Source organism: Talpa occidentalis, unplaced genomic scaffold, assembly GCF_014898055.3.
Source record: "Talpa occidentalis isolate TD23 unplaced genomic scaffold, MPIMG_talOcc4v2.1 talOcc4.10, whole genome shotgun sequence".
Classification (NCBI taxonomy): Eukaryota; Metazoa; Chordata; class Mammalia; order Eulipotyphla; family Talpidae; genus Talpa; species Talpa occidentalis.
In genome coordinates this window covers 54,980,668-55,007,288 of record NW_023600993.1, presented here as the reverse complement: position 1 = coordinate 55,007,288, position 26,621 = coordinate 54,980,668, and the positions used below count along the sequence as shown (strand labels likewise).

At 50.9% G+C, this 26,621-nt stretch overlaps 1 protein-coding gene across 3 annotated transcripts in view; it reads left to right on the top strand.

Annotated features, from left to right (window-relative positions):
- CAMK2B (calcium/calmodulin dependent protein kinase II beta) overlaps window positions 1-26,621 on the top strand; it is a 94,145-nt gene that overhangs the window by 25,538 nt on the left and 41,986 nt on the right. For all 3 annotated transcript variants that reach the window (XM_037492980.1, XM_037492971.2, XM_037492996.2), the window contains exon 2: window positions 12,298-12,392. In XM_037492980.1, the coding sequence (XP_037348877.1) occupies window positions 12,298-12,392 (95 nt within the window). The remainder of the gene's footprint in view (window positions 1-12,297; window positions 12,393-26,621) is intronic.

The following is a 26,621-nucleotide window of genomic DNA, read 5'->3' as shown; positions in this document are numbered from 1 at the left end:
AAGCTCAAGACTGTTATCAGGGAGCCAGAGCAGCCCAGCTGAGAGGTGGGAGAAGAGCTCTGTGCTAAGAATGTGGCCGTGCTCTGTGTCACCAACATGAGTGGGCCCCGGCATTGTCCATTTTCCCTGTCACCTTGATTGGTGTCAGCTTAATTCATCCTCATGTGGTCTCAGATATGGAGACACTCCCACTTATTGGCGGCCTGCGGAGGCCTGGTAGGGGCACCACAGGTGGTCTGGCCAGCATAGTCACATCTGTGAGTGTGTGGAGTGCTGGGGACAGTGGGGTCTGACTTGACACTGAGTGATGTCATTTTGGAGCCCTAACAGCACTCACTGTAACCTCCAGACTCACTGTGTGAGGTGGGAGTCTGTGAGGGGCTATTCCGCATCTCCTACTTTGGGGACAGTGTGTGAATTGTCCCTCCTACCATGTTGGGCCTTTTCCACAATACCAGCTTGGTTTGTCAGGCAAAAGGGAGCAAGCTATCTTGGCAGGCTGGGAAACTAGGTAAGGCTGGCAGAGCAGGGAGGGGACAAGTCTCCAAAGCCAAGTGCAGTGAGGAGCTTTGTGGGGGCCACAGGTAATTAGCATCAGAGGCAGGTTCCAGTACCCAGAGCAGCTCAGAACCCAGCTTATGGACCCCTCGGGTCAGACCCTGCCTCTGAGGGCCAGCAGGCTGTCACAGGATAGAGGAGCCTGTCAGGAGTGTGACCATGGGGTGGATAGAGGTTCTGCAGCCCCCATGCTCTGGGATGTCCGGTGCTCTTGCCTGCCTCCTGCGTCTGCCCTTGTTGCCATCTGTAGCAAGTGGGTTTGGCTGGGAGCCTTATGGCACAGGCCCGTGGGTAGGCCTGTCTACCCCTTTGGTGCCCAGATGTTGAGCCCAAGCACACTGCCACAGACTATCAGCCCTGGGGAAGCATTGACACTTGCACAAGGCAGACTGGGAACCCGGGAAGTACCTGGTTAATCTTCTCCTTTGTCTCAAGACTGCTTCTGTGGTTAGCCCACCTGAGACAGGTCAGCACCCTGCGGGGACTCTTACCCTTTTTTTTCTTCTCCTTTTTTTTTTCCTTCTTTTCCTTTTCTCTTCAGTTCAGGAAGAATATTTTTTCGTTTGTCTTTTTATTTATCCCCCACTATTCCTTATATCCCATTAATCTTTCTCCTTTCTCTCCTCTCTCTTAATGTCACTTCATTTATTAATATCTGCTAGTTTTTGTAAGTATTTTACTTGGTTGAATTGTTCTATGCAAATGTGCAATATTTATCTTGTCATTCTGACTTGCTTTCCTACACATAATTCCCTTGAATTCCTTCTATTTTGCTATACATGGTAGCATTTCCTCTTTCCTTGTGGCTGAACAGTATTCCATAATGTTGACATACCACATCTTCTTGATCCAGTTTTCTGTTGATGGGCATTTAGATTGCTTCCATGTTCTAGCTGTTGTAAATGGTGCTAAAATAAACATCGTGAGCATATAGTCTTTTGAGTTGATGGTTCTACATTCTTGGACAGATGCCCAAGAGTGGGACTGCTGGGCCATACAGTATTTCCAGCTTTAGTTTTTTTAAGGTAAATTCAGATCACTTTCCAAAATGACTGACCCCATTTACAATTAATGGGGCTCCTCCTTCTCAGCATCCTCTCCAGCACTTATTGTCGGAGGTCTTTTTAATATGTGCCATTCTCACATATTATATGTGAGAAATGGTGGTTTCATTGTGGTTTTAACCTGCATCTTTCTTATTGGAAGTGATGATGAACCTTTTTTTTTTTAAAGATTTATTTATTTATACAAGAACTGGGGTACACCCCAGAGGTGTGCGAGGATGAGAGAATTTATCAGAGACAGAGCAGGGAACAGAACAGGCAGACTGACTGAAATACATTGCTGAGGGGAGCAGCGGGTGAGACAGGAGAGGTCTGCCTCTCCATGTGGGTATCTCCCTGGCAGGCCAGGAATCGAACCCATGCTGCAGAGGCTGCGGACAGCTTCACAGCGCTGTGCTCAACCCACTGTGCCACTGGGGAGGCCTAATGAAACTTTCTTTCATATATATATATATATATTTTCATATTTTATGCCCATTAATTAATTGGGTTGTTTTCTATGGTTGAATTGTTTTATAAATATCTTGGATATTAACCCCTTTTTGGTTATGTATTATGTAAGTGTATTTTCCCATTCAGTATCTATTTTCTTAATCTCTTTATATTTTCTTTTGCTATGTACAAACTTTTAATTTTATTAAAAAATTCATAAACAGGGCCTCCCCGGTGGCGCAGCGGTTGAGCGCTGGGTTGCGAAGCTGCCCGCAGCCTCTGCAGCGCCGGTTCGATCCCCGGCTGCTCCCCGGCTACCAGAGGAGGGTCCCACATGGCGCGCAGACCTCTCCTGCCGCCCGCTGCTCCCCTCAGCAGTGTACTTCGGTCCTTCTGCCTGCTCTGCTCCCCGCTCTGGCTCTGGTGAATTCTCTCACCCTCCCGCGCTTCTGACTGTACCCAGTGCATGTATAAACAAAACAAACGAACAAATAAATAAATAAATAAAACATGCCTCTATAAAAAAAAAAAAAAAAATTCATAAACTTTTGTTTTTTCTCTACTACCATCCCTAGTATCCCCACATTCCTTTCCCTCCCCTTCCCTTCCAACACATTATTTATGGTGTAAAAATTTTTAAATTTGAGGTCATCTCAATTGTTTATTTCTGTTTTTATTTCCCTTGCTGAATAGGTTGAGTCCCCAAAAACATCTTTATCATTGATGTCATGGAACATATCCCCAATGTTTTCTTCTATGTATTTCATTGTTGTAGGTCTTATATCTTAATCTTTAATTCATTTGAAATATATTTCTGTGCAGAGAGTTAGAAAGTGATCCAACTTCATTCCTGGACATGTGGCCTTCTAGCATTCCCAGCACCATTTAGTAAAGGGACTCTCCTTTTTCCCATTGTATGGTTGTGACTGCTTTAGCATATGTTAAGTATGCATATATACATGCCTTTATTTCTGGGCTTTCATTTCTATTCCATTGATCCACGTGTTTATTTTCATGCCAATACCATATTGTTTTTAGCACTGTTGCTTTATAGTGTAGTTTAAAGTTAGGTGAGATGATGCTTCCATTTGTCTCCTATTTTCTCAGAATAGCTTTTGCTTTTTATATGGTCTCTATGGTTCCATATAAATTTCTGTATTTTTTGTTTAATTTCTTTGAGGAATATTGGTATTTTGGTGAAGATGGCATTAAATTTGTATATTTTTTTAAGTTGGATGGTCATTTTGAGTATATTGATTCTCCCATTTATGAGCATGGAATGTCTTTCCATCTCCTTATGTCACTGTCTAGTCCTTCAATAACATCTTGTAGTTCTTACTGTATAAGGTCCTTCACCTCCTTGATTGGGTTGATTCTGAGGTGGTTGATTCTTTTTAAAGTGATTTGTTTTTGAAAATTCACTTGTTGAAGTGATTCTTTTGAAGTGATTCATTGTGCATGGAATTGATTTTTAAATTTGTCTCTTCTTGTTTGTTGTTTGTATATAAAAATGCTATAGATTTTTGTATGTTGAGTTATAACCTTGCACTTTGCAGTAGTCATTTATTGTTTCTACTAGCTTTTTTTTGTTGGCGCCTTTAGGGTTTTTATATATAATATCATATCATCTTCTCTTTCCTGACTTGGATGCCCTTTATTTCCTGTTGTCTCATTGTTCTAATCAAAACCTCTGACACTAAATTGAACAAAGGTGGTGATAATGGGCATTTTTGTCTTGTTCTTGATCTTAACGGGAAAGCTTTCAGTTTTTCACCACTCAGTGGCAATTACATTGCCTTTTGGTTTGCAAAATATGGCCTTTATTTTATGAGGTATTCCCACGTTATTTGGAGTTTTTATCATACATGAGTGCTGAATCTTATCAAATCCTTTCTTTGTATCTGTTGATATCATGAGTTTTTCTTTACTTGATAATATGTATTACATTGATATATATATCAATGTTATATATAATATAATATATAGCATTGATATATATGTATATCTATGTAATAATATATATGTATATCAATGTTTTTTATATGTATATATATATCTCCCTAGGATAAATCCTGTGGATTATGATGTATAATCCTTGTTATACATTGTTGAGCTCAATTTGCTAGTATTTTGTTGAAGATTTTTACATCAGTGTTCATCAGGGATATTGGTCTAAAATTTCTTTTTCTTGTGCTGTCTTTATCTTATTTTGGTATTAAGGTTATATTGGCACTGTAAGCTGTATTAAGGAACATTCCCTCTTGAATTTTAAAGAAATAATTTGATCAAGATGTTCATGAATTCTTCAATGGCTTGATAGGATTTGCTTATAAAGTCATTTGAGGGCCTCCGGGGTGGCGCAAGGGGTTAAGCACTGCACTATGAAGCAATCTGCAGCCTCTGCAGCACGAGTTAGATCCCCTGCTGGCCAGGGAGAAACCCACATGGCGCTGCAGACCTCTCCTGTCTTGCTCCCCTCAGCAGTGTGTTTCAGTCAGTCTACCTGTTCTGTTCTCCACTCTGTCTCTGGTGGATCCTCTCACCCCCCACACCCCTGGCCTGTACCCCAGCTCTTGTGTGCATAAATAAATAAATCTTTAAAAAATAAAGTCATTTGACCATGGGTTTTTGTTTTGGGGAAGATTTTCTATTGCTGTTTCAATGTCGATGCTTGTGATTGGTTTATTCAACTCCTCTGATTGGTCCTGCTTTCGTCCTGGTAAATGGCATTGATTTTGAAATTTGTCCATTTCTTCAAGATTATCATAACTGTTCATAGCAATCTCTTATGCTCCCGTGTTTTTCTATACCATCTGTCATAATTTATCTCTTTTATTTCTGATTCTATTTATTAATGTTTTCTCTCTTCTTTGTTAGTCAGCTATGAGTATATCTATTTTGTTTATCTTCTTGAGGAGTCAACTCTTGGTTTCATTGATCTTCTATATAGTCTTTTTGATCTCTATTTTATTTATTTGGTCTCTATTTTATTTATTTTTATTATTTCCTTTCTTCTAATTTTGGGTCTTGTTTCTTCCTTCCTCTTTTTCAAGTTGCTTTAGGTATAATGTTAGGTAGTATAATTGGAATTTTTCTTGCTTCTTCACATGGTCCTGTATTGCATTATCTTACACTCTAAAATTATTTTACTGCATCCCATCAATTCTACTAGCTTGTATCCTCATTTTCAAGATATTTTTGATTTTTAAAAATTTCTTCTTTCATCCCATGGAGATTAAACAATGTATTATTTAGTTTCTATGTACTTACAGCTTCTCCTGCTTTTATTTTTTAGAGTTGATTTCTAACTTTTTGGTGTTATTGTCGGAATGAGTACTTGGTGTGATTTCAATCTTTGTAGTTTTATTGACATTTAAGTTTTTTCCCAACATATGTTCTATTCTTGAAAATGTGCCAGGTGCATTTCTTTTAACTGGTTCATTCAGACCATTTACACTTAGGGTAATTTTTGTAATGTTAGTGCTCATTGCCATTTTGTTACATATTTTTATTTTATTTTTGGCATCTTCCTTTCATGTTTTATGTTCCATTTCCATTCTTGTTATGTGTCTTATTTCCTTCCTCCTAATGTTGGGTCTTGATTTTTGTTGGAAGGTTCTGCTGAACTTAGTATATGATGGATTTTTTGTGTGGTGTGGTGGAGATCTGGTCTAGAACTCATTCTGATGGGCCACGTTGTTACTCTTGTCCTCCCCCATGTTATGTTGTGTTGTAAGAATGGTGTCTGTTACCTCTGTATTTGTTGTTCTGTTGCTTTAAACTAAAGCCCTTTAGCACTTTGTTCACGTGTGGTTTGGGATGGTAAGTTCTTTCCTGTTTTTGCTTTACAGTGAAGCTCCTTATCCCCCTTTCTGTCTCAAATTGTAATCTTTCAGGGTAAAGGACTCTAGGTTGGAAATCTATGAGTACTTTAAATATCTCCTGCCATTCCCTTCTTGCTTGTAAGGTTTCTATTGAGAAGACCACAGACAGTTTAATTGGTGTTCCCTTCAAGGTTACCTTTTTTTTCCCCTCTCAGTGTTTTTATTATTTAGTCCTTGTCTTTGGCTTTCAACAGTTTTATTATAATGTGTCTTGGGAGTGTGTCTGTCTGGAACAGTTTAGACTTCTAGGATCAGGATGTCTGGTTTGTTTCAGGTTGGGATGGTTCTCAGCAATTATTTCTTTAAATAAATTTTCTGTGCCTTTTTCTTTCTCTTCTTCTGAGAACCCCTGTATGGATCTTGTCTTTCTTTAGGTTATCCCAAGGGGCTCTTCACCTATTTTCATTTTTTTATTCCTTGTTGGTATACACACGTGGTCCTTAACATTATTGTGCTTTTGAGCTCACTAATTCTCTCCTTTACTTGGATTTGCCTGCTTTTGAGGGCCTCTATTGTTTTTTTAAATTCAGTTATATTATTTTTTAGATTCATTAGTTTTAATCGCAACAGTCTCATATTTTCTTGGTCTTTATTCTGCTCCTGTTTTACATCATTCATTGTTTTCTATTTTATTCAGCAAGCATTGTTATGACTTTTTTTTTTTAAAGATTTATTTATTTATTTATACAAGCACTGGGTACAGTCAGAAGCACGGGAGGGCAAGAGAATTCATCAGAGCCAGAGCAGGGAACAGAACAGGCAGACTGTCGAAGTACACTGCTGAGGGGAGCAGGAGCAGCGGGCAGCAGGAGAGGTCTGCACGCCATGTGACCCTCGCCTGGCAGCCGGGGATGGAACCACTGCTTCAGAGGCTGCGGGCAGTTTCGGAACCCAGCACTCAATCGCTATGCCACCAGGGAGGCCCGCATTTTTATGACTCTTACCTTAAACTTCTCTTCAGACATATTCTGCAGTTCTGCTGGATTGAGACTTCTCTTGTTTATTTTTTTTTCCTCCAGCATTTGTGATATGCCCTTCTGTCTCTTCATTTTTAGTTGTTATAGGTTGTTATAAGGATAAACTTACAGACTGCTGTTTTTGCACCTGCTGGGGTGGCTGGAGAACTGGTAATGGCAAGGGGTATAAGTGGAAAGGAATTGGGGCAGTAGGGCACTCAAGGGTTGCCTCCAATGAAGGTCAGGTTTCTAGTTTCCTACTGTGCTGTGGGAACCAGAGTTGTGGTATGGGGACACCATAGCGACCCTCTCCTCAACACCAGCTCTTCAACCTAAATGTCTCATATAGTCTCATGCCAGCCTCAGTATCTGGGCTATTGAGCACTAGATGAGGTGCTGGGCATGGACTGCAGTTGAGACAGGATCACAAGCCAGGAGTTACTTTCTGCTTTTTCAGTGTAGAGCTTTGCCCTGGGTGCTTTCTCCTGTGTTAGGATCCAAGTGCTTAAATTCTGATTAGTGGAAGTGTTCAATTGTTGTCTTAGTTTTGCATGTGGGTGTGGGGTGGCAGGTGTTTTAAATATCACAGTATCAATCTGCAAATAACAGCCTCACACAGGTGACCTGACCTAGCTCTTCCGCCAGTTCAGGCTCCAGCTGTTCTATATCAGGGGCCTTAGGCTCATGCTAGTAATCACCACTCTTCATTCCTGCTCCCTCAGGTCTCCAGTGGGGCACCCTCTGTCCTGCTAACTCTGTGCAGCCCCCTCCCCTTGCAGTGCTGGCTCTCCGATGTTGATGGGCCCCCGATTCAACACCCTCAGGGGAGTTCTGTGCGTGGCAGCTGCTCCTGCCTTTCGTGGGTTGTACTTGCTCCCATGTCACTGCAGACACAGTTCAGGTTCTCCCTCCCCTGTCTTGTTGGGCCATTGACGCTGGTGTGTACTGTGGTTGTTGGTTTATCTTTCAGGGATTATTTACTTTGTTCTGCTGCCATTTAGTTGTGAGTATATAGAGGAGGTGAGCACTTTGCTGGCATCTTTCTGGACTCCTCCTCAGAGTGTTTTGTTTTTTAAATTAACAGTACTTTACTTTAAAAAGCCCCGTATCATACTTGATGACTGGGGCCCTTTTATCTGCACAAATTATTCAAGCCACTTTATTTTATTTTTGGAGGCCCCGCTGTGATGAGAATCTCAAGTCACTTTAAGTGTGAGTTCACAAAGAGGGCAGGAAGCACCGTGGACTATGGTGAGTTGGTGGTGTGTGCACGATGGTGGCAATACCTGATGGGGTTATCCAAATATTGCCTCAATTAAGAATTAACTAATTAAAATTAATTCAATAAAAATAAACATGAGTTCAGTGCAGGTGCCACACACTGGGCATTTTGTGGCACCTTCAAGGTTCCTGGTGCCTTACCATGAAGGACCCTCCTTTCTGCCCATCACCACCCACATAGGCCCTCCCTTTCCATGCTTGGCCCCATGCAAACTGCCCTGGGTGGGGCTCAGTCCAGGTGCTCTTCCTGACTACAGCTGGCCACCCCCTGCCACCTTGTTGGGGTTGCTTGGAGCTTCAGGCTCCTCAGGAAGCCTTTGTCCCATTGCCAGCCTGCCTGTCTGCTTCTAGATTAGTAGACCTGGCCTCAAAGCCTGTGTGTGAGGGTGATGGTGAAGGGCAGAGGTCCACCAGGTGCCAGGCACACCAGTGCCTTCATGCTCTCTTCTGCCGGCACGTGACCTCAAGCTCATAGGAGATGGGGTCAACCCACAGGTGACCTCTCTATCCTGGGAAGCCTTGGCTGGCTACCCTGATCCTGCTGGCTTGCTCTCTGGAGTCCCAATCTCTCCCTGTCCTTTGAGGGCCTACCTCTTCCTGTTCCACTGTCCAGCAGGCACCAAGAAAACACCTCCACCCCACAGGCACCCTGTGCTCTGGTCATCCCACTCTGGCAGGGCCAAGTGTTGGGCCTGACATCTGCATCCCCATCATCTATGGAGACACATGGTAAAGAGGATAATTATAATAAATAATATTATAGAAATAATTACAATAAAATGGAAGAAGTGAACTGAGACAGTGCTTGGTACAAGGTTTAGAGGAGGCTGAACTGACATCCTTCAGGAGATGGGACAGGTTTTCAAGAGATTTTTGAATTTAGGTCTTGAAAGATGAATAGGAGTTTGTGTGGTGGCAGCTGAGAGATGCTTAGAACACAGACCAGGGCCCTTTGTCTATGCTATTATCTCTATGATGATAAATTTCTAGGGGCAGATGCTCTGAGGCTGCTCTGAGGGAGGACGGTGCTGGTATTTGAGATGACTGATGTTGGGGGCCCTCAGTTGGTGCCTCCAATGCACATGCTTCTCAGTACACTGGGACTTCTAGGGTTTTCTTCTTACTATAAGTGGACAGAGCCACTGAAGAGGGGGTGGAGGCCCTGTTCTGAGGCTGCCAACCTGAGCACCCCAGGACTGAGGGCAGGGAAAGGAGGAGGGGATGTGTATGTGTGGGGAACCTTCCTGGGTCACCAAAGCAGAGTGAGGGAGGCAGAGGCCTGCAGTGGTGGCCTCAAAGAATGCACATACGTGAGGGTATGGGCAGAGAGAGATTGGGGGCATGATGACCATAAGACTCAGAGAAGAAGGGGCATCTGTTCAGTGTGGCCCAGTGCCGCCACAGGGCTGGCTTCCGAGGCATAGAGGAAAGGAAGAAAAGGGGTTGGCCGAGGAGTGGTGGTCAGTGTTCACTTGGGACCGACCAACTTGCCTGTGCTCACCTGCCCACAAGCCACCTTCTCCCTCTGGGTAGTGAAGTCACCAGAAGTCCTCCCCTTTGTGAGCTGCCCCAAGTGCCTGGCCAACCTCTTTGGCCACTTCTACACAATGTTCAGCTGGAAAGTTGGATGGCTCAGGCTGGCCTCAGGGAGAGTGAGGCTGCCCCTCCCTCTGGTCATTGTGGAATTAACCCTGCTCTAGAAGCAGCCCCTGGGACCCCACCTGCAGTTCCTCTTAGCCTTGGTGGGCATTGGGGTGTGGGTGCTCAATGGCAAAGGGGGTTGAAGATAACTTTTTCTAGAACTAGGAACCAGGGACAGAGGATCCTTGTTCCAGAAAGTATTCTGAGTGTGCAGGCTGGACTGTGAGAGGGCGGCCTGCCTCCACCACGGGCTCTCCCTATGATCTCCGTCTTGAGCACCCACTGGATTCTGTGTCTGCTCCCTTCTTTGTTCCCTCCAGCAGCGGCTTCTGACGCCTGCCCACCTGGCCCTGCTGTCATCATGTCATGTCATCATTTTACATGTCACCCTCCCCAGCCCAGGCCCAGTGTCTTCTGCAGGAGGAAAAACCATGGTCTGACTGGAGAGGAGCAGCTTGGGGCAGGGGACTGAGACTTCTGTCTGGGATCCCTCATCTGGGCCCTCCCTGCCATATGCTTGCAAGAGTTTACTGGCTCACTGTCATTCGCTTGTGCGCTTACCCCATCTGGACAGCAGCTGGTCAGCTGGGGGGCTGTGTGGGTCCCTCCTGCTCCAAGGATGAGTGTGCCCTGGGCAGGCACTGTGTGTGCCTTACCAACCATGCCACGCGCTCCCATAAACATGCAGTCTGGCTCTTTGGAACTTCCAGTTGAGGGTCAGGCTTGTGCTGTGAGGCCAGGTTGGGGCAGAGGCTGGTGCTGTGGGAAGGGAGGCAGGGACTGAGTGGGGATGAGATGACAGTGGCCGTGGACCCAGGGTCATTTTTCAGTCCTCACAGCTGCCCTGTGAACCTTTCCTGCTCCATGAGGTGGCTGGGGAAGGAGGGCTGGAGAGTACCCCTCTTTGCAGCCAGGAGGCCACAGAGCCAGAATTGAACCCTGACCCACATGAAGCCTCTGGCTTTCGCTCACCGCACTGTCTCCCAGGCGAGTGTCAGGGTCAAAAAATCATCCTTTCTTCACATCTTTTTCAATAAAAAAGCACATTTTGAGAACATAGCTCATGCACATAGTAAGAAAGGAGCAGGTGTGGAGCAGGCAGCACCCCCCTCCACCTCTCACCCCGCACAGGCAGCCCTGCCCCCTCCTTGGGCTGCCTGGAAAAGAGGCAGCTCTAAGTATATTCATCAATCATAATGATCTGGGTTTTTAAGAAAATCTTCAATCAGATTCACTGTAACATTTATATTCTTCTAAGAATATTTATATTCTTCAAATGGCACATTTTTACTAAGTTTTATCTCAAAAAATGATTATAGCAAAAAAGTGCTTATAGCACCTTCCTACTGAAGGTGCTATTTTTCTGTCTCCTAGAGCCCCTGGTTTGGGCAGCACCGGGTTTCTCAGACCGTGGGGCAGCCAGAAAAGGTTGTGCTCCTAGGGGGTCCTGGGCTTGTCATCCTCTGTGGGAGCGGAAGGCAGAAGAGGGGTTTGAGGGTCCCCAGCCCATTCACTCTACATGTGTTCAGCTGACTTGGACCCTGGACCTGCCTGTCCCCTTCCATGACATTTCCTATTCCAGCCTATTCCATGTCATCCGTGCTGGGTCTGATGTTCTTAGAAATTAATTGGAAATCAAATCAAATCAACAGTGGTGACAAGTTGAACACTATGGAGGACTTCTGATGGGCTCCAGGCCTGCCCAGTCTCTAGGTCCCTCACCAACAACTTGGCTTCAGGGTCAGTGTTCGTGGATTACTTGCAAGGCCTCTCTGGATGGCCTTACGAAAGTCACCCACTTTCCCAGGTTTCTTTTTTTTGAGACAGAGGTGAGGCTGTCCCCACTGTTCTCTCTGAAGCACTATGCTGTGGGCATGTAAATGTCCTTTCTGTGTGGGACTTTCCCTCCTTAGCCTCTGCTCTCACTCCTGACCGTGGAGACAGAGGATTGGGGGAGGGAGCCTCGCCTCCAGCTATGCTGCTTAACGATGTGATGCTTCTCCCTCCACAACCTTCTGTGAGTCCCGTGTAACAATCTACAATTGTCCTCTAGAGCCCAGCCACCTTGCATGCTCTGGGGATGACTCTCTGGGGTCCTGGGCTTGTCTGTGGACTTGGCATGGAACCCACAGAGCCTTTGGCATAGAAAATGCATGTGAGAGGCCCTGGGGATGACCCTCAGTCCCTCTGACGACAAGGATGCTGAGGTTTGGGGCCCTCAGGAGCAGAGCCAGGGCCAGGCAAGCAGCGGCACTTCCTGCAATCCTATGGGGTGTACCAGCAGGTAGGAGCCTGCCAAGCAGTCAGGAAGGGGCTTTTGTCTGCTTGGGGCCTGGTGGGGCCGGCCAAGGCCATTGGGGAGGGGCACCCCCTTCTCGCACAGATCTTTGCCACGTGACTGGGCTGGGTGTTCACAGGGAAATTCATTGGCTTTCTTTCTCTCTCTTTCTGTCTGTCTCTGTCCGCCATTTTCCTCCCCAGGGGGGCTTTCTCTGTGGTTCGACGCTGTGTCAAGCTCTGCACAGGCCATGAATATGCAGCCAAGATCATCAACACCAAGAAGCTGTCTGCCAGAGGTAGGGCTGTGTGGGCAGGGCCGGGTCAGGGGCAGCACCCTGCTGGGCAGTGGAGCTCAGCTGGCCCAGTCTGAGGCCCATTTGGGCACAGAGAGAGTGGCAGTGGTGCTTTGGTGGGACATGAATAGCGCCTCCAGCAAAATGGAGCCTGGGTGGGAGAGAGACCTACACCCCCAGAATCAGGGATTGCACTTTCACGTGGGTTCGGGGCCTCTCAGAGTACCTCTTGCTTCTTCAGGGCTGGAGGGGGATTTACCTGAAATGATCAGGTCCCTGTGGTGGTCAGATAATAAATCTGCCTGTGAACTGTGGGCTGGAGGGGAACTGGGTGACCCAAAGACTTTAGGTAGCTGGGCACGACTGTGTGGGCTATGTGAAGGGTCCATTTACTACTCAGCTCCTCCCAGACTTCTGTGTTCTGGGGGTGACACTGCCTGTGCCAGGGAGGGTTTGGTGGGCTAGTGGGAGGTGAGGGTGGTGCTGGCCTGGAGCTTGCGCTGGGCATATAGTTTTACCTGCCCTGGACTTCCCACGCCCTTGCTGGGTAATGACCTGTTCTGGACAGGCAGAAAGCCCTGCCCTGCTGGGGTCCAATAGTGCTCCATGTGGTGGGAGTGGGGCAGGACATGAGGGTGCAGGGGACATGGGGTGATTGACTGACAGGACCATGATAGATGCGCTGCCTTAAGCAGGTGACACCAGAGAACAGATGTGAAGGGGCGAAGGCCAGGATGTGAAGAGGGGTCTGGCAGGGTCCATGTGGAGGGTGTGAAGGGGTGGTCCAGCCAGTGCAGTGACAGTCCCTTGGGCCCTCTGGTCCCAGGGTCAGATGGGAGCTGAGGGGCACCTTGTCTAGTGCTCTGCGGTCTCCCTAATTAGCATTGGGACACAAATCTGAGCTGTGAGGCCTTTTGTAGGTGCCCTCAGCTGGGCCTTTGAGTGGAGCAGACTTCTAGCTAGTGTGCTTGGTCAAGCTTGGCCTGACGCTAGACTAATAACAATGCTAAAGCTAACACTTAACCGAGCATTTGCTGAATGCACTGAGCCTCCAGAACGCAGGGAAGCTTCTGTGTTCCTTGCCATTGGGTGGGCCGCACTGGTAGGATGCCAGTGTTAAATTTACTTGTTTTCGGGGGGATGTGTCTATACATGTGGAGTCCCGTAGGCAGAAGAAACACTAGGTCTTATACCATGGGCTTGTGCCAGACCATGGAAGAAAGAGGAGGAGGAGGAGAGAGACCATACTCAGATGTCCCCCAGACTAAGGCGGAAGACCATCACTCAGCAGGTTACTTAGCACCTCCTACACTCCAGGGACTGAGGACTTGGTGATGAGCAAACACACCCAAGCAAGCTCTCCAACCTGCATGTGTGGGGTGAGAGCAAGGTGGGAGTTGCATGGGGAAGTTGCGTGGATCTTGAAGGATGAATAGGAGTTTGTGAGTATCAAGCTAAAAAACCACCTGGGTACATTTCTGCAGAATCATGCAGTTCCTCTAAAATAATCTCACACCCCCCTGTTTATCCCACCATGCAGAGCATCCTCAAAGTGTCAAGCTTGTCAGGGAGACTGAAAATAGTGGATGTCTGAAATTCCAGTCATGGACTAAGATTCCCACCTACTTTCCGTTTGCCGCTGCTAATCCCTGACTAGCCATCCACTTTCTGCCTCTGAGTCCACTGAGCCCTTGTTCCCGGCGGCTCCTCTCAGTGCCTACCCTGTGCTGGGCCCAGCCCAGGTTGGCTTGGGGCAGGGCAGCCAGCCAGGTCCTCTGCCTGCCGCCATCTCCCTGCAGGACAGCTCTGGGCCAGGGAAGCTGGGCCCCCGCTTTGCCCGCATACTCGGGCCACTGTACTGCCCAGTCCCGGGGTGATCATGAGCATTTTTTCCTGTTAAAGTCTTTATTAGGATGAATTTCAGACTTCCCCAGATATAAAGAAAATGGTGGAATGAACCTCTAATTTCAATAGCTATCAACTCGTGGCCAATTTTTTCCCATCTGTACCCTCCCACACCCTTCTCCCCAACCCTGAAGCAGATCCCAGGCCTCCTGTCACTTAGTCCCTAGTGCTCAGCATGTTTCTCTAATGGAAAAGGGTTTTAAAAACAACCAAGTAGTATTATCATGCCTGAAAGAAAACACACTCAGCCCAGGTTCAAGGCTAGCAGTTGCTGATTTTGACAACACGGTTGGATATCTGACTTAGGGGGTTGAACCCTGCTCCTGGGGAGCGCCCCTGAGGCTGTGTGGAAGCAGTCACTGCCATCTTCCTCCCTGCCCAGGTCACAGCCCGGTGGTCCCGATGCAGCCACATAACTCTGGGGACCATCAGAGCCACCAGGGAACCCAGAGAGGGAGGCAGCCCCTAAAGGTTGCAACTGGGGCTTTAGGAAATGACCCAGAGTTGGCCTTGCTTGGACAGCTGGATATCTGTGGCCTTGGGCATTGTCATCATCTCTTTGTTGGGAGGTCCAGGTACAGCCCGGGGGAGGGTACCTCTATACTCCTCTTTCATGACAGAGTCCTGCTCACCACCCGCCTGGCCTGTGCCCTGTGCTCCAGCTGCCTTCGCCTGCATAGAGGCCTGGGAATCTCCCAGCCTTCCTCAGCCCCTTCAGAATATTCCCAGCTGAAGATGCAGTGGGGAGGGGTGAGAGAAGAGGGTCCCGGGACCCCTACCTCTGTGCTGAGGGGAGACCAGGCTCAGAGGTAGCAGTGGGTTTGGTCTGTTCCCCAGGAAGTCCTGCCAGTGCTCCCATGCTGGGTAGCATTGGTCAGGTTACTTAGCCACCCTGTATCTCAGTTTCCCCAGCCATAAAATGGTGATGAAATGTAATATCTACTTCAGAGAGTGTTTGAGGACTAAAGGAGGTGGGCTAGCCTAGCCTACCCTACTCTGGCCTTGCTTCCCCTTCCTGGCCAGACAGCTGAAAATCCAGGAGCCTTCTCCAAGAAGCTGCCCTGGGTCCTCCCACCCACCTTGGGTGTCCTTCCAGACCTGCATGGTGGCAGTGGCCGTAGACATTTCTGCTTGGATCACTGGTTCCTTGGGGACAATGCAGCTGGTTCATTTCTGTGCTTTCCAAACTTCCAGCCCAGAATCTGTGAAAGCACATGGAAGATCATGCTACTCCCTCTTTCGAGCTTTGCAGGGCCTGGCTTCCACAAGACCTGGAGTTCCCACTGGAACCAGAACTCTGTCTGCCGCTGCCTCTTCCCTTCTTCCCAGCAGCTTTGCTCAGACACTGACCTCTTCTCAACTCAGGGCCTTTGCACAGGCTTTCTCCTTGCAAATTTTTTTTTTTAAAGATTTATTTATTTATGCATACAAGAACTGGGGTACAGGTCAGAGGTGTCGGGGCGGGGGTGAGAGGATTCACCAGAGACAAAGTGGGTAGCAGAACAGGCAGATCTATTGAAATACATTGTTGAGGGGAGCAGCAGGGAGACAGGAGAAGTCTGCTGCGCCATGTGGGTAGCTCCCTGGCTGACTGGGGATTGAACTTGCGCTGCAGAGGCGGTGGATAGCTTCACAGTGCTGTGCTTAACCCCTTGCACCACCAGGGAGGCCAAACTTTGTAAATGTTTTGCCTGAACTTCGTGCCTGCTTAACTCCTATTGATGGCACCTCCTCCGGGGGGGTCTCCCTGAGCCCCTGGTGTGAATGTGGGACCAAAAGCACCCTGCTTTGATGTTATGGCTGATGTCTCCCGTCAGACTACCAGGCCCACATGGGCAGGTTCTGCTTCTCACCACTCTGTCTCCACAACTGGCACAGGCCTAGCAGGCAGGCAATGCTTCATAATGTTCTGAGTGAATAAGCAAATGTTTCGGGAGTGGACAGATTTTGAACTAGGAGATGTGCAGCTGCGCCATCTGTGTGACTGGACCAAGGACTGGGTGGGTGTCTAAGAAGAGGGTCACTCAGGGTCAGGTTGTGGGGTGACCCCTAGTCACTGGAGCATTTGGGAGGTCCGAGTTTCTGAGCATTTCTGAGTGGGAAGCAGGGAGGGATGGCCCCAACCTTGCTGCTTGGGATTCTGGCACCCCACCCCCACATCCCCCCTGCTCACTTTGCAGCCTGAACGTGTGTCCTGAATGGTCAAACATGCTTTGAAAAGCAGATGTCCTAAGCCAAGGCTTATAGCCTGGCTGTCATGGGGCATGCGCAAGACCAGCTCTCTCCCCAGCGAGGCCATCATTTTAGAGCCGCCCCCACCCCGCTGTTGTTCTGGGAGGTGAGGATGGACAGAGGCCTAGATAGAGAACAAGGGCTGTGGAGGAGGCTGTCACAGGAAGGGCCCCTGCTCTCACTTCCAGAGATTGAAGCCCAGTGCAACGTGGAGGGGCCTCACTCACTCTTGCAGGGGGGTGTCCTGCAGGCTTTGCTTGAGGGGACGGCCTTGGTCCTTGGGGACTTCGATGATAAAATAGTGGCAGGAGGAGGACACTGGTGGTGGACACAGAAAAAGCACCCCATCTATAACTGACAGCCTCCGGCCACCAGGACACTCCAGAACCACACCCAGCCTGTGCCAAAGGCTGTTAGAGTTAGATTTTAAATTTTAATAATTAAATAGAGGATTGTGAGACATTCAGAGTCTGTACTGAATAATTAGAGATTATTAAGCTACTGTTAACAAAGGCAGTTAGAGGAGAATTAATTTACCGGGGGTTTTGGGGGTAAGGAGATGATTAGGCACACAAGTCTGAAAACATTCCTTGTTTTATTGTTCCCCTCTCCCCGCCACTCCCCGCACAGTCGACACTAAATGGCTGTTCTCTGGTCACCTTTGGAGGGCACAGCTGGGCGGCTCCACGGTGCTTCTCAGTGCCCCCGGGGGGTGCCTGCTCACAGATGAGGATCCAGGTTCCCATCCAGCAGACTTGTGCGGGCCCCACGCCTAGACTAGCACAGGCAACTGCAGCTTCCTTCCAGCTGGAAGGCCTGAGGGTTGAGCAGGCCTGAGGCTAAACTGCGGGCTTATTGCACAGGTGGGACTGAACTCACAGAGGGGCTCATCCCCCTCACAGTTGAAGGTGAGGAGATAGGGGGCTCCCAGATGTGCCTTCTCCCACCCCCAGACTGATACCCACTGTCCTTGCTGGGGGCCACCCTCTCTGCAGTAATCTGTGTGGTCCCCACCACCACCACCCCTGCTGCCTTGGGGCCATCACATGTCTGTGAGGGAGAGGAGCTGCTGCTCTTCTGGGGTCTTAAGGCTGAGGTTAAGCCTGTACCCCCTCTGGCTGAAAGCTGCCTGGCCCCTTGGGGCTTTTTGTGCAGCAGAACCAGGGGCTTTCCTGCTGCCACTGCCACTGCTAGGAAGAGGACCCCTACTCAGGGGTCAGGGGCACCCAGTGGAATTGCAGAACTGGGTTAATAGAGGACACAGCCGCATTGCAGGGACAGCTGAGCATGCGCAGGCGGCACCCTCCGTCCTGTCCCCCCCTTCCCTCTCATTCCCTCCTTTCTCCTTTGCCCTTTCCCTCCATCCCCTCCGGTCTCTTCTTCCCCTCTTCCCTCCCCTCCTCTTCCCTCCACCCCCATCCCTTCCTGGACTCAGGGATACCTCCCCTTCCCTGCTCTGGGGCAGCCCCCACCCCCACACACCCTCCCCTCAATTCCTGGACCTCTCTTGACCCTATTCCTTCTCTGGAGGTTCTAGCACCCCAGTGGCCAAACCAGGGCCTCACAGAATAAGCTTGTCCCAATTTCAGAAGACAACAAATACTTTTTAATTATAAGTATGTCCCAGTATCCCAAACCAACCTCTGGTCAAACTTGCCCTGTAGTTGGGACTCAGGGGATCCTGGGTGGTGGAGCATCTCCCCCTCTCCCAGCATGGGGGTGGGAAGGTGTGGGGGCACCCTCTCCTGCCCATTTAATTGGAGGTGCTGCTCTCTCCCAGGTTCTGTTGCCAGGACTTGGTTTGTGGGGAGTGGGGTGCCCTGTGTGCAGGCTAGGAGAGAGGAAGTTAGAGGGGAACCCCAGGGACCCTCATTCTTATGCCAGGGGTTGGGGTAGCAATTAGGGAGCCAGGCTGGGAGTGTTAGATTTAGTTTTGAATTTCAGATAGTAGAAAAATTATGAATACACATTACATGGGCTGTGCTTACACTGAAAATGATTTGTTGTTTATCCACAACTGGGACATACTTATAGTAAAAGGTTCTTGCTGTTTATCTGGAATTCAAGTTTGACTGGACAGTTTATGTTTTTCTGACAATGCTAAAAAGAACTGTTAGGAGAATAGGTTTTTGTAATTTATTCATAAGCCAAATAGACTAAGGCAAAGGTTCTGGAAACGGGGAGCTCAATAGAAGGCACAGAGAAGGAATGCAGTCCAGGCCGTGCCCCTGTTCTTGGGGACCACGTGTTTGAGGTAGAGGACACAAGGGGGTAGCTCTGACATCCTCCTGGTTGCTGGGTCAAGTTGAGGCCACCACTCTGAGTGCTTTGGGGTCCAAGGCCAGCCCCTCCTGGGCCTGGGTGATAAAAACTCTCTGTGAACTTAGGTAGCAGCAGCGCCCACCCTGTTGGGTTGTGGAGTGTGAGGAGGTGGCCAGGCCCCAGTAGTAGACTGACTTGGGTTTCCCAAGGTGATCAAGAAGAAACACCAGTGAACTACTTAGCTCTGGCTGTTAGATGAGCAATCCCTGTCACTGCCCAAATCTGGAGGTGTCCTTACCACCACTCCTGCCTGCCCCCACATGCACCAAGAGTCCCAGTGGGGTGTGCTGAGGGCTCAAGGACCTGGGTTCTGGCCGGTGTGGCCGCAGCCTCCCGACACTCCCTTCTTGCTCACCTGTCCCAGTGCTGGGCTCCAGTATGACTTTAGGCCTAGGTGGCCTCTTTTTTCTACCTCCTGAGCCCTAGGCCCGGCTTTGCACACAGTAGGTCCTTAATGAGCACATTGCAGAGAACTGAACTGGGTACAGTTGGCTGGTTAGGAGGTGGTGGTCTGGGCAGGAGTGACCACAGATGGACGGCTAGAAGGTGGGAGCACACAGGAGAACATGGTGTAGCCTAGGCAGACGTGTAGGGGACCCAGCCTGGGACCCAGTCTGAGGCCTGGGAGAGCTGGGGAGCTGGGCACCGCCTTTGGTCTCTGCCATGCTGGTCTGTCTTGGCCTGGAAAATTCAGAGAATGAGGGATCCAGGACTCCCCAGCCTGAGTGAGGAGCAGGCCAGAGGGGTCTGTGGGGTGCTATGTGGACATCTTCTGCAGGCAGCCGTCCTCCAGCCCAGAGCTTGGAGCTGTGCTGCTTTAGCACTCCTTCAGCACGAGTGCTGTCCGGGGATCCTCACAGGTTGCCTGTCAACTTGATGACTAGTGCTGCCAACTGGCGTCCTCTGATTAAACCCAACCAGCCTGAGCTGGGGAGCTGGGCCCGAATTCTATCAGTTGAGTTATCACCCATGAAGGAGAGTGTCCCTGTGAGGATGAAGCTGAGACTCACAGGAGGCCAGAGCCACAATGCAGGCCCGAGGTGGGGCTCTGCTCAGGCTGCCCCGTCTGCCAACCCCTGGCTGCTCACTGTGGGCATCTCAGGCCTGGGCCAATCCAGGTTCTGTTTGCAGCATCCTGAAGGTCACGAAGAGCTAACTGGGTAGGTGGTGGAACAGGATCAGTTCAGGGCTGGCAACAAGGCCAGGTGAAAGCCAAGGGACTGCTGTCCCCTTGCGGGCAAAGGCTAATGAGCCCCTAGGAGGGCAGAAGCGAGCGTGCTGCACTGTCAGCCTCTAGGCCTCAGTGACATCGTCTGCTCTCCATTTATTTTCCAACTCTTACCACAGGTAGAAGCCATACTTCCTTTCATGGTCTCTGGCTTTACGAAAGCAGGCAGCAGGCAGGATTGGGTCCCCGGGTGTCTAGTTTAGAAGAACACAAGGCAATGTTGGGGGTGGCTGGCTGTCTCTTGGAAGGGACAGGGATCCAGGGGAAGGGGCCGGGGGCAGGGTAGGTTGGACCAGAGGCTACGGTGGTCAGGAGCTGTGGTCAAGGGCATGGCCTATGGGAGCCATGGGAGGGGCTCCCTGTGACGAACTGGTGGAGCAAGCCTGGGCCTCATCTATGAGTGGGGCTGTGATGGGTGACTGGCTGAGACTGGAAAGCATGCCATCTCTGCTCCCCACCAAGAGCTCATCTGGGTCTGTAGCATCGAGGCCACATTGCAGGGATTATTGCAGGAGGTGACTGAGATGCAGTCCTGTAGTGAGTTGTGAGGGCACCCTACCCCTACCCCATAGGACTGATGGCATGGGGGCAGGGCAGGCGCAGGAAAGGAGACAGCCACTGGTGGCCTCCTACTGTCACCGTGTCCTACTGCCCACCGGGTGATGCTATCCCTCCGTTGCAGTTGACAGCACTGAGAAGGAAGGCCCGGTTGTTTAAATTGCCTCCTTTCCACCCGCTGGGGAGGGTGGGAGTCCTGCCCTGAGGTCATGGGCATGAGCAAGCTTGGAGAGCTCAGCTGAACAACAATCCATATACAGAGTTAGAGCTGAGGGGACAGAGCACACAGGCCCCTGGGGGTGCACTCGGAGGCAGAGTGAGCAGCCAGGGCCCGTGGGAGGAGGCTCTGGAGTGACAGGAGGGTGGGCCGCCCTGGTCCCAGGAGGATGGAGTCTGCTTATTTGAATGATTCTGCAGCTGGCAGAGAACGGAGGCCCTGCTTCAGGAGCAGCGGACCCATCGCCGCCTCTGTGTGATGAGGAACGCCTTTGGCTGGAAGAACATACCCCTGAGCAGAGTGGGGTGGGGAGCTGACATTTGGGCCATGCTGGGGCTCCTGGTTTCACTGGAGGTCAGGGCAGCATGCCACAATGGGCCTTCATTTCAGTGCTTACACCATGAGCTGCCCCACCCCCTCTGCCAAAGCCGAGCTGTGCCCTCATATCAGGTGAGGCTGCAGAGAACACGGGGTATGGATCCCACAGAGTCAGACTCTGGGGATCCAACAGCTCTTTGGACCCTTGTGACCTGACTGCTTCCCACATGGTCGGCTGACAGCACAGAGGTCTCAGAGCCAGCCTGTGGATGCCCCACAAGGCGCATGGTGGCTTGTTAGTGTCCCTGCAGAGACCTTCTTTGTGCCGGTGAGGTGGCAGCAGCTGTGGGACGCACACACAGTCGTCCTTGGTGGGGTGGTGGAGCTGATGTGGAATGTTAATTGCTGGTTGCCATGTTGCCTTCTTAAAACAAAGCACATAAAACCACAGTGGGAGCCACCCCCTTGCATCAACTCTCTGTGCGCCCACCCGGAACTGTGGTGTGACTGGACACCGGTGCTGGGTACAGTGCAGGATGGGGTGCCCCAGGGCCTGAGATGCTCCCCAGAAAAGCAACCTGAGATTGAGTATGTCATGCCCCCAAAGGCTCCAGAAGCCCCATGGGGATGACCACAGGGAGGGCTAGAATCTCTGTTGTCCCCACCAGCCCCTCTGGGTGGCTGCCTGGCTCCACTTCCCAGGTCTTCCTTCACCTGTGCCTCGTGCATAACTTGGGGGTGATGGTGGAAACCACCCTACCTCCTGGAGAGCCCCTTCACATTCCTGGGACCAGTGCAGCCAGGTCTGGAAAAAGAGGAGCTGCTCGCGGTGGGTGCGCAGGCACCCTGTGCTCTGTTCCTCTGGAGCAGAGAACCCCCAGGGCCTCAGGGCAGTGCTCCCTCTTTTGACTGCAAAACTGGCCCGCATCCCCACACCCTAAGGCCAGACCCTGCTGCTGGACCCTGTCCTGTTTTACACCCCCACTTCCCCACCCCTGTGAGGCGCAGGTGGGGGCAGAAGGTTCAGAAAGGAAGGGCCAAGGAAGCCCTGGCTTGATGAAGTCCTTCCTGAAGGCTGGGTCCTCCCCTGCTGCCTCATCCCGTGGGTCCCCCAGCCCAGATAGGAAGCCACCAAGATCAGCAGATGCTGGCACTTAGATTTGCCCTGGCTCAGTCCCACCCCGCAGGCCAACCCACTCCCTCCCCGGGAACCTGAGGATGGGACTTCCTGCAGCAGCACAGGGCCTGGTGCCTGCTCAGAGGGTGCCATGGCCCTGGACTCTGTTATGGTATGAAGGTCCAGGACATTCTATCAGATTCTGACCCAGAGGCTCCGAGCAAGAGCCTGCTGGCCTGGGTTCCTGCACTGTCTCTCGGGACGTTGAGGAATTTGGGATACCTGAGTTAAGGTGTTGCTGGACAGTGCTAAGCAAGTGCCTGTGGTGCTGTGTGATGTGGACATCCATCAGGATTGGCCCCTCCTAAGATTCTAGAAACTTCTCTAGAGCTCCCTCATAGGGAAGGAAGGGACTGATCCCCCAATGACATGTTGCTGAGTCTGCAGTGGATCACCTGGGGACAAGAGGCCCTTGGCCACACATTGAGGCCATAGGTAGGGCAGCATGGCCACCAACCCCCAGCTCCCTGGGGAAGAGTAGTAGAAGCCTTGGTGAGGGGAGCAGACAATGTTGGAGTCTGGTTGGACGGAGGCTGGAGGAGGGAATCAAGAGAAATATGGAGGCTGACAGGCCAGGTGCCAGGCTCTGTAGGGTGGACCCGGGGAAATGGCTGGCAGCTGGTGGAGGGTTTACAGCCCCCCTCAAATCCCCCAGGTGGTCAGCATCTCAGAAAGCTCTGTCCTGGCCAGTGTGTGGCCCCCAGGCTTGGGTCATGATGACTTCTCGGGGAGGATAAGTGAGGAGCCTGCCTGCTCTCAGCAAGGTCTGCTGCCTGAAGCTTTGCCCACCCTTTGCTTCTGTGTTCTGTGGGGCATTCCATAGATCTGTCAGCTTCTGGGCCAGCCTTGTGCATACTCCCAAACCCAAAGCCTGAGGTTTGGCTGGTCCTGCCCACCCCTTCCCCGAGAGCATCCTTGTGCCCTGGGCGGGTGTCCCTACATCCGCGCAGACGTGGATGGTGCCCAGGGGCATGGCCTAGCCCTGAAACGACTCCTAGATGCCCACTGGCTCTGTGTCTAGAGGCTGCTAGGCTTTTCAGGGCATCCTGGGAAGTAGCTACATGGCTTTTTACTTCGCTGGCATCCTGAGGTGTTCCAGGCCAGGGCCTTGTGCTGGTGGGAGCTCCCAGTGAACACAGCTCATTCTCCCGGCCCCTAAGGGTCTGTGGGCATCCAGTGGCTGCCTGGGAAGGAGAGAATGTTCCCAAGCCCCAACTGTGCCAGATGCTTTGTGTATGGTTTCACGTTCAGTTATTTCTCAGCTTCCCCAGAGGTGACCTCACTTATCCCAGGCCATGTCTGTGCTGTCCCCAGCCTGAGCTGGGGAAGAGGTAGGCAGCTCCTCCTGACGGGTGGGCCTCCTCTCTCCCCTCCTGTCCCTGTTCCGCCCCCGCCAGCGCCTCTCGGGTGTCCTTCTGCCGGTGAAAGCACTGCTGCTGCTCCTGGCAGCTGGCGAGGGGCCAGGCACCCACCCACGTCCCTCCTGTCCCCCTTCTCTGCCGGCTCTTCTCGACCCTCCCCCTCCTGCTCTGCTATGAGTCACCCGCAGCCAGGGAGCAGGTGGGGGCCAGGAGGGCGGGAGATGTGGGGGCAGGAGAGTGGAGGATGGTACTGGGGGGCCAGGAGAGCAGAGGATGTGGGCAGAGGGTAGGGGACACAGGGCTGGGAGGGTTGCCACACAGGTGGGGTGAGAAGGAGGCCATCGGTGTTGGGGACTCTGAGCAATTCCGTGTGCTTGTTTCCTCCTGTGACTGCAGGGTGTAGCATCCTCTCCCACCTCCAGGGCTGGTCCTCTCTTGCTGCTCCTAATGGCCTCCTCTTCATTTTCCTCTTAGATCAGGGTGTCCTCTACCTGAGGGACACCCCACCTAGGGGAACCAGGTTGGGTCCTCACATGTTCACCTTATCGACAGGGCAAGGTGGGTGTCTGTGGAGCTGATTTCAGGAATCCCCGTTTCCAGCCCCAACTGCTGTTAGAGGTTACCATAAATGTCTGCAGTGTACCCAGGCCAGAAGGTGTCCATGTGTGCCTGTGTGCCCTCATGTGGTGTGTACCTGTGCTCGGGGGCCCTGCTCGTCACCTTCATGTGGGTGGGCGCTGGCCACAGCAAAGCAACAGCCCATGAAACCTCCACCCCTCTTAGTTCCTGGGGCCTCTGAGGGTTCCCGCAGGTCTGGGAAGTCTGTCCCCACGTGGAATGTGCGCCATGTGTGGGAGTCCAGGGCTTTGTTGGGGTCACCTCTCTCCCCGAGTTCCCTGGCAACCCCAGCTGAGTTTGTAGCGGCCTTACAGCTTGGGGATGCCCAGAGTGTGGGGCTGAACTGGCACAGAGATCATGGTGGAATCACCCAGAAAAGCTTCCAGGCCTCTGTGGAATCTCTTGTGCTGTCATCATTCAAGCAGGCAGGTGGCAGGTGGATAATTGTAGGTCCAGCTTAGCCTGATGTCTTTGATAAGCTTGTTTTATTTTGTTTTGTTTTGTTTGATAAGTGCTTTTATGGGGTATAAATGAAGGCTATATTTTATCTGTGGGGAGTTTCTGTGTTTGGAGAAATAAATAGCTATGTTTTATGTCTTTGCCAGCATGTCTCTGAGTGGGCCCCCTCAAAAAGCAGAGTGTGTGTGTGTGTGTGTGTGTGTGTGTCTGTCTGTGTGTGTCTGTGTGTGTGTGGTTGCCTCTAGACTGAACAAGTCAGTGACCTTGATTTCCATATGTGCCCACCCACACTCAGCCTCGTCTCCATGCAGAGTGTGGATTTGTAAGACACAGAGCACTGAAGAGATGACTGGTCTCATAAGTTCCCTTCTGTGCTTCCCATAGAGGGGGTGTGAGACTCAAGTCTTCCTCCCTGAAAGGCAGAGTCCTCCAAAATCACATTCACATGCCCCTTTGAGTCTCCCGCAGGGGGACCCTGCTGTCCTCAGGGCTCATGGCCCTGGTGCCCCCTCTCCTTGTCACTCAGCACCTTGTTAGTGCTGCCTCCAGTCTGTGAGTGGAGAAGGGCAGAGGGGCCTCCCATCCATGGGGTGGGGTTCTGGGAGGTAGGGGGAAGCTTCACCTGTGCCCTCACTCCCTGGTCCCCTGGTGCCATCCATGTCCTGTTTCTTAGGTCACCCCAAGCCCCTCCGTGGAAAACTGGATGCCACAGGTGCAGTCCCTGAGCCAGTGCACATGTCGGGCAGCGAGGCAGGTCTGGCACAGATGGGCTGGGGAGAGGGGTCCAGTACCATTGGGGACATCTGGTGAGTCAGATCGCAGGGTCCGTTTGTCCTTACATTCATAGACCGCAGAGGTGTTTGTTCTGTGACACCAACACTCCATAACAAAAGGCTTACCAAGATGGCCATGGCAGCAGGACTCTGAATGGCAGGTATCTGGGCCTCATGGCAACTCAGGGCATCCTGGCATACTCAGTGCCCTTTCAAGTCTCTCGACTGGGTTCAAGACTGCTTGGTCACTTGGCCTTCACAGGCCCCATGCCTGGTGGACCCCTCCTGGGGTAGCCTCCTCCCTGCCCAGCCAGGACATCAGTGTAGTGGGCATGGCTGGGATCTAGTTGCTCAGGAGGCTCCTTGGAACCTCCCTCAGGAGGTTGGTTCTGAGGTGGAGTCTCTGGAATGCTAACAGGCCATGGGTAGGGTGGGAAGTGTGTGGAATTCTCTCCACAGGCTGCTCAGGAGTGACTGCCATGGTCTCCTTAGTCACAGCAGGTCCCCGGACCAGAGCCCTGGAAGAGAGTCTAACCATCAGCAGTGGGTAGATGGAGCCTCATGGCAACTCAGGGTATCCTGGGATACATCAGCCCCAAGGGGCCCCAGGCTTACTCAGGGTTGCAGGCCCGTCCCGCATCCTGCTGCCCACCAGGGAACAGCGTGGGATAGAGGAGCCTTCCCGAGCTCTAGTTTACAATGTGAGACAGTGCTTGTGAACTGGACGAGGCTAAATTGAACTTACTTACCCTTGTCTATGGTGGGATTTACGATGTTAATTTGAAAGTTCAGAAATAATATCCCAGACTTTGTAGAAAGAAAATCAGGATGTCAGCAGAGTGAGGAAGTTGCTGTGGCCACAGCCTGCCTGGAGATGGGCCCCTGGGCCCGATGACAGCCTTGTCCTCCGCCCCGTCCTCTGGCTTCTCATTCCCATGTGAGGTCATGTAATAGCAGCTTAGATTTTAAATTTCAGGGCAAATGTTACCATAGCAGGTTCTATGAAATGCCGTCGTCGTCATATCTCACCAAGTGCTTATCGGGGACAGGGTCACTTTTTAAAA